General features: G+C 39.4%; 1 protein-coding gene across 1 annotated transcript in view; it reads right to left on the bottom strand.

Moving 5' to 3' along the window:
• Nucleotides 1-768, bottom strand: part of LOC127570428 (FH1/FH2 domain-containing protein 3-like) — a 482,262-nt gene extending 481,494 nt beyond the window's left edge. Inside the window, 1 exon segment of the mRNA XM_052016002.1 lies at nucleotides 720-768. Coding sequence (XP_051871962.1) covers nucleotides 720-731 — 12 coding nt within the window. The 5' untranslated portion in view covers nucleotides 732-768.
• Nucleotides 769-17,394: the final 16,626 nt, after the last annotated feature.

Below are 17,394 nucleotides of genomic sequence, written 5' to 3'. Positions count from 1 at the left end.
CTCTAGTCAGTGTGACAAGGTTAGGAACTTTCAAGATTTTGACGCAGTAATCCTGGAGACACCACAACTTTCTGATTCAGGATAACATGTGATTTAGAAGGAACATTACAATAGATGGTAAAACCAAGTCCAATCTCAGTATCGCTATCAGTCATAACATAGCTTTTTGACTAACATTCAGAAACCAGATTCACAGGTGAACATTCCCATCCAAGTCTAGGAGACTAAATTACTTTGCCTCAATAAGATCCAAGCTGAAGTTTCCTCAAAATGGAATTTCCCCAGTGTGCTTTGTCTGTTGGAGAAAATTATCCCCCTCCTTCACCCCACTTCTAAATATAGTAACATTTAGTTATGGAGATTAGTTAATCTTATTGAAACTGCTCACAAATGAATAAGATTGGGAAAGAACAGTCAGCTCCTAACTTACAAGTCTCTTCCCCTTTAGTAAATTTTATCCAACCAGTTAGGATTCCTACCCTATTCAAGTTACTAAATTTTTAGCCCTTATTAATGGCACAGAATCCAAATCAATTCATCACCTTCCAGAATTATCTTAAAGTATTGGATCAACTTATACTAATGGGAACAAACAGGAAGCTCAACAGTAATAGGCAAATTCAAACTTGTGAACATAACATTAAAGATTAAATATTACCAAACAACTAATTTTTAAAAAAATCAAAGAACTCCAAATGATTTAATATTGTTTGACTTACCATCACATGCATAAAATCTGCTCTTGCAGAATATGTCTTCCACCTAATCCTGTGCAGCTACACTTGAATTAAGCAGCTAATAATCATTGCTTAAGATAATTACCTCAATTAGGTTTTATAAAAGTTCCCTGCTGCTCATCATGAAATCTTAATTGCAAATTCATTAAATCAGGTAACCCTTTAAAAAGCTATGTGGCAGATACCTAGTAATTCATATTATATACAATATATATATATATTTTATATATACACACTTATACATACATACATACATACACACTAGGTATCTGCCACATTGCTTCATATAATTAAATATATATTGTATACTATATCTCAATCATTCAGTTTAATTAATCAAACAATCTCCCAAGTGTGTATTCAGTATTTTTGCCCAAGGTTCTTAAAGTCATGTGTTTTGCATTACACCATTCATTAATATTATCTACAATATATATTCCAGTATGCTTTATTCTGTTCAGTTTCGTCCCATGGTATTCATTTTTGGTTTACAGCCAACCTGTAAATCTGCACAGTGGTAGGGCAAGCGTCTACTTGACTTTTGTGTCCTTGATATTATTGTTTAACCCTCTGTTAGTCCTATGGTGAGAAGTTCCACTTCCTACTGTCAATTCCAATTCAGATTTCCCAGATTTACTTGTTCACCTGCTGCTTCAGCTTGGGTTCCCTTTGGCTCCAAGCTGATGTAATTGGCTTAGAATACTTAAAGAGTTTGATCCTTCTCTCAACAATTCTTTTGACATTTTTACTATCATGTTAAGATTGATTTGCAGCACTTAAGTTTCACCTTCAGTTTCCTCCTGTGTAATTTTTTGATCCTTGTACTGTCACTTCATCTGTTATTCTGCACAAATATATCTTTTTCATAGACTTGAGCTCCCTTGCTTCATGCTCCATTTAGTTTAAATTCTTCTGATTCATGGCCACAGGATCTGACTCCAGCACGCGTGGGCTAAGAAACTGTGCATCTTTAAAAGTGCCCCAAGGGTTGTTGTGCGGCTGGACAATGACTACTTTGGTTCTGAGCCTGTTAGTGAAGAGTCCAGTATTGCCCAAGGCCCAGTTTTGATTGATTGCTTGTTATAGTTTACCTTCATGTGCTGCAGGAGGATACAGGAGATTCAGAACTGAGTTGAGGTGGTGGTGGGGGGATTGGGGGTGGTGGGGGTCTTGGTGGGGAGAGCACAGTTTATAATTGGAGTCCTGATAGAGGCCTGAACTTGGTGGGGAAAACATAAGAAAATAGGAGCAGAAGTAGGCCACTTGACCCCTCAAGCCTACCCCATCATTAAATATATTTTCAACTGATCTGTCCCAGACCTTATCTTTTCCTCGGAGTCAATTCCCTGATCTTCCAAAAACTTGTCTACTTCCTCTTTAAGTACCCCCACTGACCTAGCCTCCAAAACCCTTTGGAGTTCAAAATTTTAGAGATTCACTGCTCTCCGCAAGAAGATCCTGTGCACCTCAAATTTAAATGGCCGCTCCCTAATCTTGTAACTGTGCCCCTTCATTTGACATTCTTTCACCGGTGGGATTATCTCAACATCGAAAGTGGCAGGAGATTATGGCTCTGGGACAGGGAGTGGATGTGGGTATAGATCAGAGCATGAGAAGGGTGTGTAAGATTAGGATTTCTGGAGGATTGGGTCTGAGTGGTCAGTGATTGAAGTTTGGTAGGAGCTGGTTGGAGATCAGGACTGGATTGGGGAAGTTCAAGGGCAGTGCTTCAGTGGCAAAACCAGAGACAGGAAGATTACCTAGGGGTTGTGAGGGTTGATTAGGGGCTGGGCAGTATGCTTGAGGGACCGAGGAAAAAGTGTATGGTTAAAAGGAAAATGTAACCTGGGTAAGGCACCCAGCACAGTCTTGGAATCTACTTCAGGAGGTCCCCTTTAAATAGTGTTGATGCAGAGACAGCTTTGTTGCAGAAACACAGATGTTCTGAGAGAGTCTAATGATGAACACTGCTCAGAACAATGTCCTCTACATTGCATGGGGAACAGCATTATCATGTGTGCAACTGAGATGGAAATTGTAGCACTGATACAAGGGTCGCTGTGATTGCGAGTACGCCACTAAATGTTTTGGGGAGGAGTGATTCAACGTGAAAATAGTCCCAATGGCATTCCACTTGGAAATAAGTGGCTCGTAGACCAATTGTTCTAAAAAAAAGTGCTATGCATCCAGATTTCTAAACAGTGATTCTTACTCTACAGAGTAAAAATATTTTTCTCTGGAGGTATGGAGGCTGAGGGCAGACCTGATAGAAGTTTATAAGGTTATGATGTGCATAGATAGAGCAAACAGCTGTTTTTTTAAACCAGGGTCAAAATGTCTAATACTGGAGGGAATACATTTAAGGTGAGAGAGGGTAAGTACAAAGGAGATGTGTGGGGCAAGTTTTTTTTACACAGAGAGTGGTAAGTGCCTAGAATGTGCTGCCAGGGTGATAGTGGAGGCAAATACAATAGAGGCTTTTATGAGACTCTTAGATAGGCACATAAATATGCAGAGAATGGAGGGATATGGACTTGTGTGGACAGAAGGTCGACTTTTAATTACTAGTTTAACTTGTTTGGCAAATATTGTGGGGTGAAGGGCCTGTTCCTGTGCTGTACTGTTCTATGTTCTATTCATCCAATTAACCATGAATCCACCTGGTAAATTCCAGCAGGATCAGAATGGGACTATTGTCACATACCCATTTGGGTCCTTTCCAGTTTTATTCTTTGTTTAAACTCAGGTTAGATTAAGGTTGGCTTTAAAGCAGCAGTGGCTGTGTGGTTATATCTGAGTCAAAAAGTTGTGTGTTCAAATCCCAGTCCAGAGACATGGGTACATAATCAAAACTGGCAGGTCCTGAGGGAATGCCGCATTGTGAGATGTGCTGTTTTTACAGATGGAAAACTAAATCAAAGTCCGATTTGAATTGTCAGGTGGACATAAGAAACAAGATTTTGAAAAGTGTGGGGGGGAGGAAGGTTTCTCTGTTGTTCTCACCAATACATATCCTTCATTCAATCCCCACCTGTTTTTTTTAACAGTGCTGAGTATAACTTGGGTGCTGCATTTCCCTAGACAATGGCCAGTAATTTACCACTGGTTTAATTGGGTGTAAAGTGTTTTGCAATAATGAGTTAATGAAATATGTCATCTAAATGTAATCCTTCTCTTCAATTCCTATTAAACATTGTAAAAATGTTTTCCATTCAGTTAATTTTTCATTCAGTTTTCTCAGGGCTAGTCTGTTTAGTCACTTCCAATGTCTATGTTTAAACTCTCAAGAATCCCACACCCCCTTCTGCAAATATGGAATTGCTTATTCTATATTCCTTTAACATTTTGGAGGGTGATTTCCACTCAACCCAGATCAAAAAGCTCTTCTGTTCTGAAGTTCAAAGCAAGGTGTTTCCATCATTATTGAATGGAAAATAGCTAAGCCTGTTTGGCACCTTCACAAACACCTTTATATTATAAGCTCACTTTCATATTTATTTATTCAGATTTCCTCATGGTTCATCTGATTACTTAACTTCATATAGTTCAAAGAAGATCTGAAAAAGGAAATAGCTACCATAGATTGGAGGTCAGTAGGGTACATTCTCACTGACTGAACACACGCTATGTTAATCTTAAGGATCGTTTTATTGAACAATGTGGAATGGTTTATCATTACTGTGGGATGAATCATTGGGAAAAATAAATTCATCTCTTTATCAGTTCCCTAGATTTTATTAGGTTATTCTTGTTGTGTCATATAATTAATGACATGTGACAACAATCTTTTTGCATCAATTTTAAATTATATTTGCATTAAACTGCCTATATAATAACTTGCCTTTTGGTACTTTACTTATTCATGGAAATACTTTGGGTCCTGGGATTTGGGATTTGCATATGAGATTTGGGCTAATGCTATATGCAGATCTCTGCAGAAAGGGTCATTTCTGATCCTATGGGAGACACTCTACAACAAATGCAGATTATGGAAAAATAAATGTCTTCTATAAATCAGGGGATTGTATTCATTTGGTGATGATGAAATGCTCTCTAACCTGTTTAAAAAAAAACCAACTGTTTAGGGGAAAATCTAAAATTAACTCTTTATTCTCTGTTGTGCTGGGAATGTTCAGCCACATTCAAGGATTGCTATCTTTTTTAGCTTCAGTAACTGGCACACAAGTTTCCTATAATTATATTTCTTAGTGTGTAGGAAGCCAAAAGACATTCAGGGTTGGGGAATGCTACACCTTCTTATTTCATGCATTTGCTATACCGAACAATTAGAGACTTAAATGACAGAAAGTGGCCAGTTAGCTCACTTTACCTGTGCTAGTATTTCATACCACTGTCCTGCTCTCTCCCATATTCTTGTGATGTTCAACAACTAACGCTGATGGTCCATTTTCCCCTACAGCTCAGTATCAATCAACAACCAATCTCATTGTCCTGTCTTTTTTCCCATAAAACAAAACTACCATTCCCCCATTTTCTTCACATAACCTGAAACTAATCTGACTACTCTGTTCTCTCGTCGTAAACCAAACCCAAACTCACTGCCCCTCTCTCCCCATAAACTATTAATCCCAATGTCCCTCTCTCCTCATCAATCAAAATTAATCCCACTGCTCCTTTCTCACCATAAATCAAAACTAATCCCATTGCCCGTCTCTCCCCATAAATCAAAACTAATCTCACTGTCCCCATCTCCCCATAAACCAAACCCTGGCCCACTGTTCCATTCTCTCCCCATAAACCAAACCTAATCCTCTGCTGCTTCCTCTTCCCATACACCAAATATAATTTCACAGGCCTGTTCTCTATTCAAAAATCAAGACCTTGAAATGTTGGAGTGTGGAACAAGGAAAGAAACAAGACTTTAATCTCTTCTGTCCAGGCTGGCTTTAAAGTGTGTGTAAAAAAAAAGTCAAAAACACTGTCATCCATTCCACAATCTCTGTAAAAATTAACAGAGAAAAATAATCGTTGGCAGTATGGAACTCAGTTGTCATGTATTTGCTGAAAAGATTTGTATCCTTTCAGGTGTTTTTGCCATTTTAAAAATGAATGTCTTTGTCCTGAGCACATTTATTTGCTAGACCTGACAACTTTAGTTAAAGAGAGAAAATGAAGTAAAGCAATTGACATGATTCTGGGAATATTATTTTATACTAAAAGGTTTCAGTTCCTTACCCTGTAATTAAATAACATCAGCTGCATTCTATGCACGTTCAATAAACTAGCATATTTCATTGTCTTCAGATAACAAAATTTATAATGCTGTAAATCAATTTATTTTAGTGAAAGACTTAACTTTGTAAAATTCCAGAATTTGTGAATGCAAGATGTTTTTTTGTTTTTGTACGATTAAATTAACTTAATAGAGCTGCAATAATGATTTGCATTTTCTTCAAGCAGGTGATGGTGAATGGTCTTCTTAAATGGCTGCATTGCTGCTTGGATATGAGGGAGTTCCAGGATTTTCACCAAACAACAACAAGGGACAAACAGCCAATTCAAGAACACCTGGAGATGATTATTATTTCATATTACCCCATTTATCTTTCCTATTGGAGATAAAGATCTTTGGAGGTTTGCTGATGTGCTTCTTGTGGACTGTATATGTTGCAGTCAGAGTGTGCTTGTGTTGAAACTCCCCCATCAATAAATTTATTGAAGATGCTGTTGTGAAAAAGCAGAAGTTCTCCTTTTGTTATAATGCTGATCTTTTCAGAAGGTTAGGGGAATTTTTGTTTTTTTACTGTATTTTCTTTTTTGTTTTTAGATCTCTTCAGCTCTGCCAATGTTGCTTTGGATGGAACTATAAATGTGTGACAGCAAATGCTATATCATGCCTGGTAATTTTCATTGCTTTATCCCCTGCAAGTAAGTTGCTAGCCATTTTTAAAAACACTTCATTAACTTCACAGTGGCGATACAGAACTCGTAGTAGGTGTAACTAAGTTTTGATTTTGCATATTTTCATTGGGCTACCTGCATCAAGCCTCTGCAGTCAAGTTATGTATTATGTTGGGTTAGGACTTAATATGCATATCTGCAGACTACATACTTTTGACCTAGACTTGGGAATAGGATAAATTTCTATGACTGCAAATGATGCAAAGCCCAGAAATGTAATAAACAGTGATCAGAAGAAGCAGCAGTCTTCAGATCGTTAAGGTGGCATACTTAATCCAGATCAGATTTAGTGCAGAAGAGTGTAAAGAACTTCATTTCAGTAAGGAGAATTGGAAGAGGAATTACATGCCTTAATTAAATGTGTGACAGATCTTGGGATGTCTGTAACTAATTGGGATTGGAATAGGTTTATTATTGTCACATGTACTGAGATACGGTGAAAAACTTAATTTTGCAAGCCATCCATATAGATCATTTTAAGACATAAGTACATTGAGGTAGTACAATGGAAAAGCAATAACAGAATCCAGAATATAGTGCGAGTAGAGAAGCAAAGGACTGCAGAAGCTGGAATCTAGATGAGAAACACTATGATGCTGGAGGAACTCAGCAGGCCAGGCAGCATCCATGGAGAAAAGCAGGCGATCAACGTTCCGGGTCAGGACCTTACTTCAGCATCCTGAAGAAGAGACCTGACCCGAAACATTGACCGCCTGCTTTTCTCCACGGATGCTGCCTGGCCTGCTGAGTTCCTCCAGTATCATAGTGTTTTTCATCCAGAATATAGTGCTACAGTAACAGAGAAAGTGCAGCACAGGTAAACAAGGTGTAAGGGCCATGATGAGGTAGACTGTGAAGTCAAGAGTTCATCTTTAACGTACAAAAGGTCCATTCAACAGTCTTACAACAGTGGGATAGAAGCTATCCTTGAGCCTGGTGTTGGATATTTTCAAACTTCTGTATCTTCTGCCCAATGGAAGGGGGGAGAAGAGAGAATGCCTGGGTCTTTGATTATGTTGGCTGCTTTTCCGAGGCAGCAAGAAGTATAGACAGAGTCCATGGAGGGGAGGCTGGTTTTCATGATGGACTAAGCTGTGTCCACAATTCTCTGCAATTTCTTGAAGTCTTGGGCAGAGCGGTTTCCATACCATCCAGATAGGATGCTTTCAATGGCACATCTATAAAAATTGTTAGGGTCAATGGGCACATGCTGAATTTCCTTAGCTTTCTGGGATGTAGAGGTGCTGGTGTGCTTTCTTGTCCATAACATCTATGTGGTCGATCTTGAAGGAGGCATAACTTCAGGAATGATATCAAGGTAAATCATTGTTGTATTTTATTTCCTTATAAGATAGAAGGAGGCCATTTGGCCTTTTGAATCTATGCTGGCTGTCAGAGCAATCCCATCAATCCTAATCACCTACTTATTTTTTTATATCTGATTCCTTCTCACATTTCCGTCAACTCCCCCTCGATTCATCTAACACCTTCCCACACCAGGGGTAATTTACAGTAGCCATTAACTTACCAATTCTTAAAGATTTGGTAGTTGAAAATAAATAAAGAGGCATTTCTAGTTTTAAAGTATGTCCCTGTGCTCAGCTAGTGAAGCCTCAACAGAGTGTGGGAGGAAACCAGGGCACCCAGAGAAAACCTATGAGGTCGTGGGGAGAACATGCAAACTCCCCACAGAGAGCAGCTGAGGTCAGCATCGAGCACAGGCTGCTGGAACTTTGAGGCAGCAGCATTATCTGCTGGACTTTTTGTACCACTCAAATAAAGTTTGGGGAAGATTTACTTGAATGGTACCAGAAGTGAAAGACCACTTATTCAGAAAGACTGGAGAAGCTGGCATTACCCTCCACAGAGCAGAACATTTCATGGAAAGATTTAGATAAACAGTTCAAATTGCATATACAGGATGGATTAGAGAAACTAGTTCCACTGGCAGGATGATTTTTAACTGGAACTCAGGGACTAGAGATAATGGGTAAAAACTCCATGTGGCATATGAGGAGACTTATATGCTGTGAATTGTCATGATCTGGAATATACTACATGAAAAAGTGAGGCAAGCAGTCTGCAGTAACCTTAACAGAAAATAGGATATAAACTTGAAAAGGAGAAATGTGCCAAACCAAGCAGAAGAGTGGGACTAATTGAATAACCCTTTCAAAGTGTTGGCAGAGACACAATGCACCAAATGGCTCCCTTCTCTGTCATATGATTCCAAAATTCTCTAATATTGTAAATCTGTGTAGTGCATTAACCTATTAATTTAAAGAAAATCATGGTTATGAAGTATTGTTTATACAGCGCTGAAGAATATAATCAGGAGCATAGAATAAAAGAGTTATGTTAACCAGCAGGCCCACCATCCTCTTCAATAAACAGACTGCACATTGCATTGTCAAAATGAAGTTTATATGCAGCTGGTGCATGAAACATAAATGGAAAAACTGATAGGCAAAAAAAAAGAAAATCTAAATGAGTAAATAATTCAAATATTCTTTATCTTTGACCAAAGCAAGTTGATACTTAAAAATATATGTCCCCATTTACATTAAATAATCAAATTGTGTTCACTAAGTAATTTATTTAACCATTATAAAGATCAGGACTTTAGCCTTCATATGAATTGAAATATATAGTTCTCCAAGATCGTTCAACTGGAAACTCTGCAGTGGCAAAGGTCAAATACATGACCTGTAAAGCCATAATTAAAGTAGTGAATACAGAGCATGGAGGAATCCACCTTCATGAAGTGTTTTGATTTATGTCGAGGTGCACAGCTCTGTTGTAACAAAAGGGGCGGAAAAAAAGTCAATTTTAAGTCTCTACTGTCTTTCACTTGATTGAATGAAACTTAACTGAATTCTAATATTAATTTCAATTCTTAAAAACTTGGTAGTTGAAAGTAAATAAAGAGGAATTCTCCAGTTGAAAAGTACGTCCCTGTGCCCACAGAGTGTGGACTTAGGTAGCAAGCTACTCTGGTGAGACAGGGGCAAAGGTGTAGCTATGTATTTAAATAAATAATTTAATTAAGACAGGCATAGTACATTAGATGATGTTTTGCATCTGCAGAATATGGGAGCTGATAGAAACCATCTTCAGCCGTGGTGAATTTTGGCTCAGAACAGATGAGCTGGAATCCAATATTTAGTCACTGTGATGCAGCAGGAAAGGGTAAAACTACCTGGACATTTTGTTCCAAGAGGCACTCACACCCCTTAAGAGTAGGTATTGCAGGATGCGTCAGTCAAGAGGGACAGGGGGATGTGACTATGAATGGAGGTATGCTTTAATAGATATGTAAGAAGGAACAGATTGCAAAAGTTCATGTAGAGCCTTTACAGACTGAGGTGAAAGCTTTTCACCTAACAGTGGTAAATCTTTGAAGGCTTTGTCACCAACTACATTCAAGGCAGAGACTAACCGATTTTCAGATACTTAGGGAAACACGCATGTGGGGTAGTGTAAAAAAGTGGCACTGAGATAAATTGTGAGCCATGATCATATTAAATAGAAGAACGGGGACAAGAGATTGAATGATCTACTTCTGCTTCCATTTTATGTTCATATGGAATTTCTAGGCTGTAACGAAAAATATTTTAAAATTCCTTCCTTGTTCTTCTGATTCAGCAACATGAGGTACTGGCAAGTAAAGTAAGCAATTATACGTGCGTTAAAGGTCACATAAACTACTTTATTAGAATTATATAAAAACTACTTATTAACCACTTCAAAAAACTACAGAAGAATAGGATGCAAAGAATACTTATCAACCACTCAGTGAACTACTCTACGCAGTGCTGGAAGGAACCCCAGGTGTCCGACAGCCGCTTCTGCTGTTCTTTCTCTCTCTGCAAGTCTGCCCCTCAGGTCTGGTCACATTTCCAGCCTAAAGCAAGGGTATGCCTGCCCCTTTTTATACCTTTAAAACACTTTATCCTATTACTTTTCCATGGTACCAGGTGGTACCTCCCTAAATCTTGTGACCTTTCAGCCTAGACGCAATTTAAAAACAGAGGTAAGCATGTTTCGGAGTAAAACACATTTTCCAATTTGTCCTCACAGCTTGTAAATTTCTTAAGCAAGCACATAGCAGTGTGAGGGGAGGGAGGGGGAAGGAAAATGCCACAATGCATACAGCGCAGTACAAAACTGACCAATTATTTAACATCTAGCCAGGACAAGCAGATATAACAATCCATTTCAGAAGCTACTTTTCTGTCCACACTTTTGCACGTACTAAGGAGGAATCAAATATCACTTTTAGAAAATTTAATTCTCTCTTTACACAGGCTGATGCAAGTCTTCATTGAAATTATGCATGTTAAAATTTGTTATAGATTTAATGAGCAGAAAATAAAATATAAGTTAAAATTCACTACATTTAAAGTTGTAAGCTGCAAAATGGATGATCCCATATGGTCTTGTCCTGAAGTCCCCACTATCATAGGTGATAGTCATTGGCCAGTTTGATTTTACTCCAACAGGTATCATGTATTGGCTAAATACAGGAGGCACAACAAAGATGCAGGTCATCACAAGATCCTCCCTGCAGCGTTCAAGACCTGTGCTTCAAAAATAACTAAGTCCCTAGCCATACCGCTCCTGTCCAGCTACAATGCTAGCATCTAATCACACAACAATGATAATTTCTGAAGATATGTCCAGTCAAGAGACACCCAACACAGCCTATTGACCTCCAATTTCCCTTCTGTAACTCATTGGTAAATTAAGGGAAGAAGTTGTTGGCAGTGATGTCAAACATTACTTACTCACCAATAATCAGCTCCCCTCTGCTTAATTCACATTCTGTCAGGAACATTTAGTTTCCAACCTCATCACAACCTTTGTTGCCAAACTGAAATCTGCTGTGATATTGAAAGCTCTTCAATGGTTGAAGTCATACATGGATTAAAGGAAGGAGGTTGTGGTCTTAAGACGCCTTTCATCTTAGCACAAGAAGGTTCATGTAAGAGTTCCTTATATCTTCAGCTGCTTCATCAGTGAACTTTCCTCCAATCTCAGGTCAGTAATGGGGCTATTTACTGATGATTACGCAATGCTCAGTTTTGTTCACAGTTCCTCACATAATGTAATAGTTCATACTCTCATACACTAAGACTTAGAGCATGCCCATACTTGGGTTAATAAATGCACAAATAAAATTCACACCACATGTGCCGGAAAATGCTGTTTCCAGCAAGATAGAATCTAATCAATTTTCCTTAGCATTCAATGGCACTTGCCCCAATCAACATCCAGGCAGCAACCCTTGACCAGAAACTACTGAATTAACCACACAAATGTTGTGCTGCTGGAGCAGGGTAAGTGACACACTACCTGACTCCTTACTGCCTCCTCTTCAACTATAGAGCACAAGGGGAGGATGTGTTAGAACACATTGTTTCCTAGATGGCTGTAGCTGTAATACTCAACCTAATACAGCATCTGCTTGATTTACATCCTATGCAGCACCACAAGCATCCCACTCTCCAGCACCAGTGCACAATGCCTGCGGTGTTTATTATCCACAGCCAGCAATGCAACAACACATCAAACAAAAGGTTTATCAGCAGCGCCTCACAAACTTTGTTACTGTTATCACCTAAAGGGAGAAGGATTGCAGGTGCATGGGAACATCACCACTTCCGAATTCCCCTTGAAGTTGCAGACTATCCAGAGTTGGAAATGTATCAGTGGACTTTCACGTCACCAGACAAGTCCCTAGAATTCTTTATTACTATTATGGGAGCACTTTCACCACATGAACTATAGTAGTTCAAAGGGATGTCCCACCACCATCTTCAGAAGAGTAAGTTAGGAAGGGCAAACTGGCTGGCCTTGCTAGAAATGCCCTTATCCTGTGAGTCAATGAAACATAATAACAGTAATGCACAAAAGGATCACACAGATAATGGAAGCAGATCTTAAACTAGTCCCAGTAAATATGCAGAACGAGGGAACACAATTAGAAGTTTAAATTTAGGTCATGGGTAAAATGAAATATTTATCATATGAAGGGTTATGATCCTGTAGAACGCATCAATAGAGATAATGTCTGATGCATGGACCACGTCAATATTTAGGAATGGGTCAGGAATCTATTTGAAGGAAAGGGAGTGTACCTCCAAAGCACATTTATGTGGTGACCTTAACATGGTACAACATCCTAAGGAATACCTTGACACAAAATTTACTACCAAACCACAGAAGGAGACAAAGGTAACTAAAATCATATTCTGAGTGATTGGCTTTAAGAATCAACTTAAAGGAGGAAATAAAAAGGCAGATGTTGCTGGAGGAAACCCTAAAACTAAAGTCCAAGGCAGCTGAAAGCATAAAGCAATGGGATTTCACAAATGGATATGGAAACAAAACTTGGAATGAAGAATCTCCACAACTGAAGAATGAACAGCAACAATGGCTCATCAAATAATCTTTAACTTTACTATAATTTTACTGGTTTGGATCAGAGAAGCACTCTTAAAAAATGCTTTCTTGTTAGTAAAACTTGTGATTAGCCATTCACTGCCCTCTGGTGACTATGGAACAATTTATATCCACAATTTACTAATTTATTTTCAATTAGACAGAATTATTCTGACATTATAACATAGAAGCTCTCATATTTGGCACTTGTTGTCTGTAACCTGCACTCACCTTGAGATGAACATCTGGAATTTTATAGGCTGCGTTTATGTCTTCTGTATTGTACAGATCAAATTCTGGTTAATTTTTGATTCTTCTTGCTTAGTTTGTAATTATATTTTCGGTGGTGAATCCTGATTGCATTATTAGATTGGCCAGATACTTAGAGGTATAACTGATACTTAGAGGGCACACGGACACAGACAGACAGACAGACAGACAGACAGACACACACACACACATACACACACACAAACACATACACACAAACACATACACACATGTACACACACGTACACAGACACACAAACACACACACTAACACATACATAGACAGATACATATACAAACACACAAAGATAAACATCAGCTGAAACAACAACATTGTTATTGAGAGTTAATTTTGTTTCTAATACCAGTTCACCTTCATGAGAGATAACACAACTCATGCATTCACATGTTTTATTGTTTGATGTCTATCAAAAACATAAAGAGCACACGATGCAACTTTTCAACATCAATACAGACTCTGCGTTAAAAACAAGAAGCTTTTGAAGATGCATTAGATCAATGGTAGGCTATTCTTTGAGAAGCCAAGGTGGAAGTTTGACAACAGCACAGACAATGGCAGAGATGGAAACCAAAGTCAATGTGCATTATAGAACGGCAACAATAAGATGTAGGTATTTATTCCTACAGATCATTGGAGGATAAAGACTACAATTTTTCAACAAAAATATTGATGAAATTTTAATGGATCTCTATGTTTTCTGTTTTAACTTTAGACTTGCAATGTTAAGGGGGATGGAGGTGAGTTTTAACTTCCTGATGATGGAAGGAACTGTGGTGGAGATGGGTGGGTGACAATTGTACTGTACTTGATGAGGCAAATTTAACGTACCCAATCTGTTAACATGCCCGATAGTGGGTTTCCCAAACAACTGGGAAAAGTTAGCATGATGTCAGTGGAGGTTTATCAGACTTCATCAGGTTTACTTAAACGTCTTGTGAGCATGAGATTCGATCTTCTGGAGTTGTCTGTACTGCTAACAAGGAGAAGGAATGGACAGAGAAAGCACCAAGACAGTTCCTGGCTTCACTAATGCTTCACTGTATGTCATGCTAAGGGGAATCAGGGTGGGCAGGAGCAGCATTCGCATCTTCCTGGAAAATAGCCTGTGAGTATGGAAGTGGCTGCAGAGGCAGCAATTTCTCATGGATTCAATGCCTTAAGTATTGAATTATCTCATCAGATCAGGAAAGGTGACCTTTGTTGCACATTCACCAATACCACAAAGTTGTGTATTATCCCAAAGCTCCCAATCTTCCCTGTGAACACTTCAATATATCAGTTCACAAACCAAATTAACTTACACCCTTCTTTGACTGTGTACTTTCATTCATACATCATGTCCTTCAACTTCACCTTTATGTCATTTCAAGGCTATCCTTCAAATGCTCTGCTTCCAGCCACCCATTTAACATATGCCTTTACTGTAAATCACTGGAGAAGAATGCCCAAAGCACTAAGGAGAGACAGTTTATCTGAGATGGCTCTTCAGTGACCTCCACATTAATATCTGGAGACAGCCCTCAAGCATTCATGCTATATGGTTGCCACAGTCACTGAGGACAGAATTCTCTCTTATCCTGACATCCTGCTCTCACATGTCTGGACTGGATGAGAAGGAAAGTAAAATGTGATGCTGTGCTCCTAGGACACCACAGAACTTTGCTGTGACAAGCCCATAACTAAAGCAGACTTTAGCATGCTGTGCAATGACCCTTCAGAGTGGTTGTCCTGGTGCCAAAGATTTTCCAGGTAATGTTTTTGAATGGCAAATGTCATTTTAACTTGTGTGGAACATGGACTTGCTCTGAGCAGCTGGGACAAAGCATATATGATTGGTTGCAGGACTGGTCTGTGCTGGTGGAACGAGGTGAGAAACCTCACATCTATCAGAGCACTGAAGCAGTGCGTTGATCCTTTGACCCACAACATCTTTCTCTTGCTCTTTGTTTGCAGAGGCAGTGTCCAATCCTCACTGATGTACTATGTTATAGAGTGTGCAACAGAACAACCATCTATCCTGATATGCTACTAGATGCATATTGAAGCACTCCTCCAGAGCAATTGAGAAACCTAACATACATTTTCAGTGCCCCAGTGACAAACTCTACAAGATTTTGGGTGGTTAGGTGGCTTTGGTTAAGGAATTTCTTGATTAGCATCCAAAGTTTCAACAAATAGCCTTTGTTCCCTAACAACAAGCCTGAGTCTGTCAGGAGGATTGAATAGATTGGTGTGTGTAGAGTTTCAGGTTGAAGAAATCATAACTGCAGCCTGGTATCGAGCCCACATCTGGAGAAATATAGGCCATTTGCAAGTTAGTGGAATGGAATCCTTTCCTATTTACATATTCCCTGGGCTGCACCTATAGAAATCCAAGTAGCACAGCAAATCAAAGCACCCTCTCATTCAGGTATAGTATCATCTATAGTGAAGGTTGATGTCCAGAGCAGTTCTTGCAAATGAAGCATTTGTAACCTGCCTAATATTTTTGAGTGCAGTGAAGTGTGGAATTGTGGCGATGTCTCTGGTGGAAACCGGGATCAATGTTGAAGAAGCTGAAGTCACTTTGACAGCCACAGGCGACAGTCAGTAAGTCTTATTCAAGAAGGCTGCTGTGGCTTACCACCAGCAAAGGTGACACCCTGAACCATCTCTGCATGGATATATTTGATTTTCCATCTGTATTCATTGTGTACAGGGAGTGGCTTCTTCTCTGATGATCTCGTACATCTGTGGGTGGGTCAACAGCAGGGTCACTGCTGTTCCTGAGCACTCTGTAGTTACCCAGCTTGTTACTCTTCCATGTCTGGCACTATTGCCGCATGAACATAAATATTTCTTGGCAATGACCTGCTAACTGCAGGTTGTAGACAGGTCAAAAACTGCAGATACTAAACTACCTCAGCACCAATCCCTCTCAAAACTTCCTCTGATATTTCCAAAGGAAATAATTAACATAATTCATATGGCAAAAGCCTTTGACAGACTTACTGTGGGCAGTAACCATGAGGTTACATCCCAGCGCTCTGCTCACTCTGAGGTTTTACAGATCAGTTTTAGAGGGCACCAAGAGCCATCCAACAAATCTGCAGTTAAATTTACTTTTAATGAGCAATTAACATATATAAATATCCAACCCTCCCGATCTGCAGGATTTTCTGATTGCTGTAACATGCATTCCAATTGAATCAGGCCGTTGGCAGATTCTCAACCCACTGACTGCTTCTGCAAACATAACCCCACATCCCACTTGCTGTGACATCTCTCAGCCCTCACCCACCAAATTTAGGGTTTAAGGCCCGGTGATTCGTGAGAAGGCCAAAGGATGTAATCCAACAGCTAAAACTTCAACAGATCTTTCTTTGAAGATTTCATTTTTAGATTTTCTGAGTTCAAGGTTTTTCCTTTCAAAGACTCATAGACTATACAGGATAGAAACAGCCCCTTCAGCCCACTGTGTCCATACTGGCATCAAGTACCTATCTATACTATACTCATTTTCCAATACTCGACCCACAGATTTCTATGTCATGGTTCTAGATTCCAACCTCCCTCTGGGTAAAAAATTTCTTCCCCAGATCCCCTCTGAACCTTGTTCCCTTTACCCTAAACCCTCTAATTTTAGATAATTCTGTGAAGGGGAAATGTTTCTCACTCCGCTATCTGTGTCTCTGATAGTTTTGAACCTCGATCAGTCACCCCCACCATCAACTTCACCACCACCCCCCAAGCGTTCTCCTCTCCAAGGGGCCAGTGAGCAGTTAATGCTGCTGCCTTGCAGCTCCAGCTAAGATAAAATATCTCTATTAGTCACATGTACATCGAAACACACAGTGAAATGCACCTTTTTGCGTAGAGTGTTCTGGGGGCAGCCCGCAAGTGTCGCCACGCTTCCAGCACCAATATAGCATGCCCACAACTTCCTAACTTGCATGTCTTTGGAATGTGGGAGGAAACCGGAGCACCCGGAGGAAACCCACATAGACACGGGGAGAACGT

The sequence above is a fragment of the Pristis pectinata genome, chromosome 5 (genome assembly GCF_009764475.1).
Source record: "Pristis pectinata isolate sPriPec2 chromosome 5, sPriPec2.1.pri, whole genome shotgun sequence".
NCBI classification, from domain to species: Eukaryota; Metazoa; Chordata; class Chondrichthyes; order Rhinopristiformes; family Pristidae; genus Pristis; species Pristis pectinata.
The sequence above is the reverse complement of the archived record's forward strand: the minus strand, read 5'-3'. Positions and strand labels throughout refer to the sequence as shown.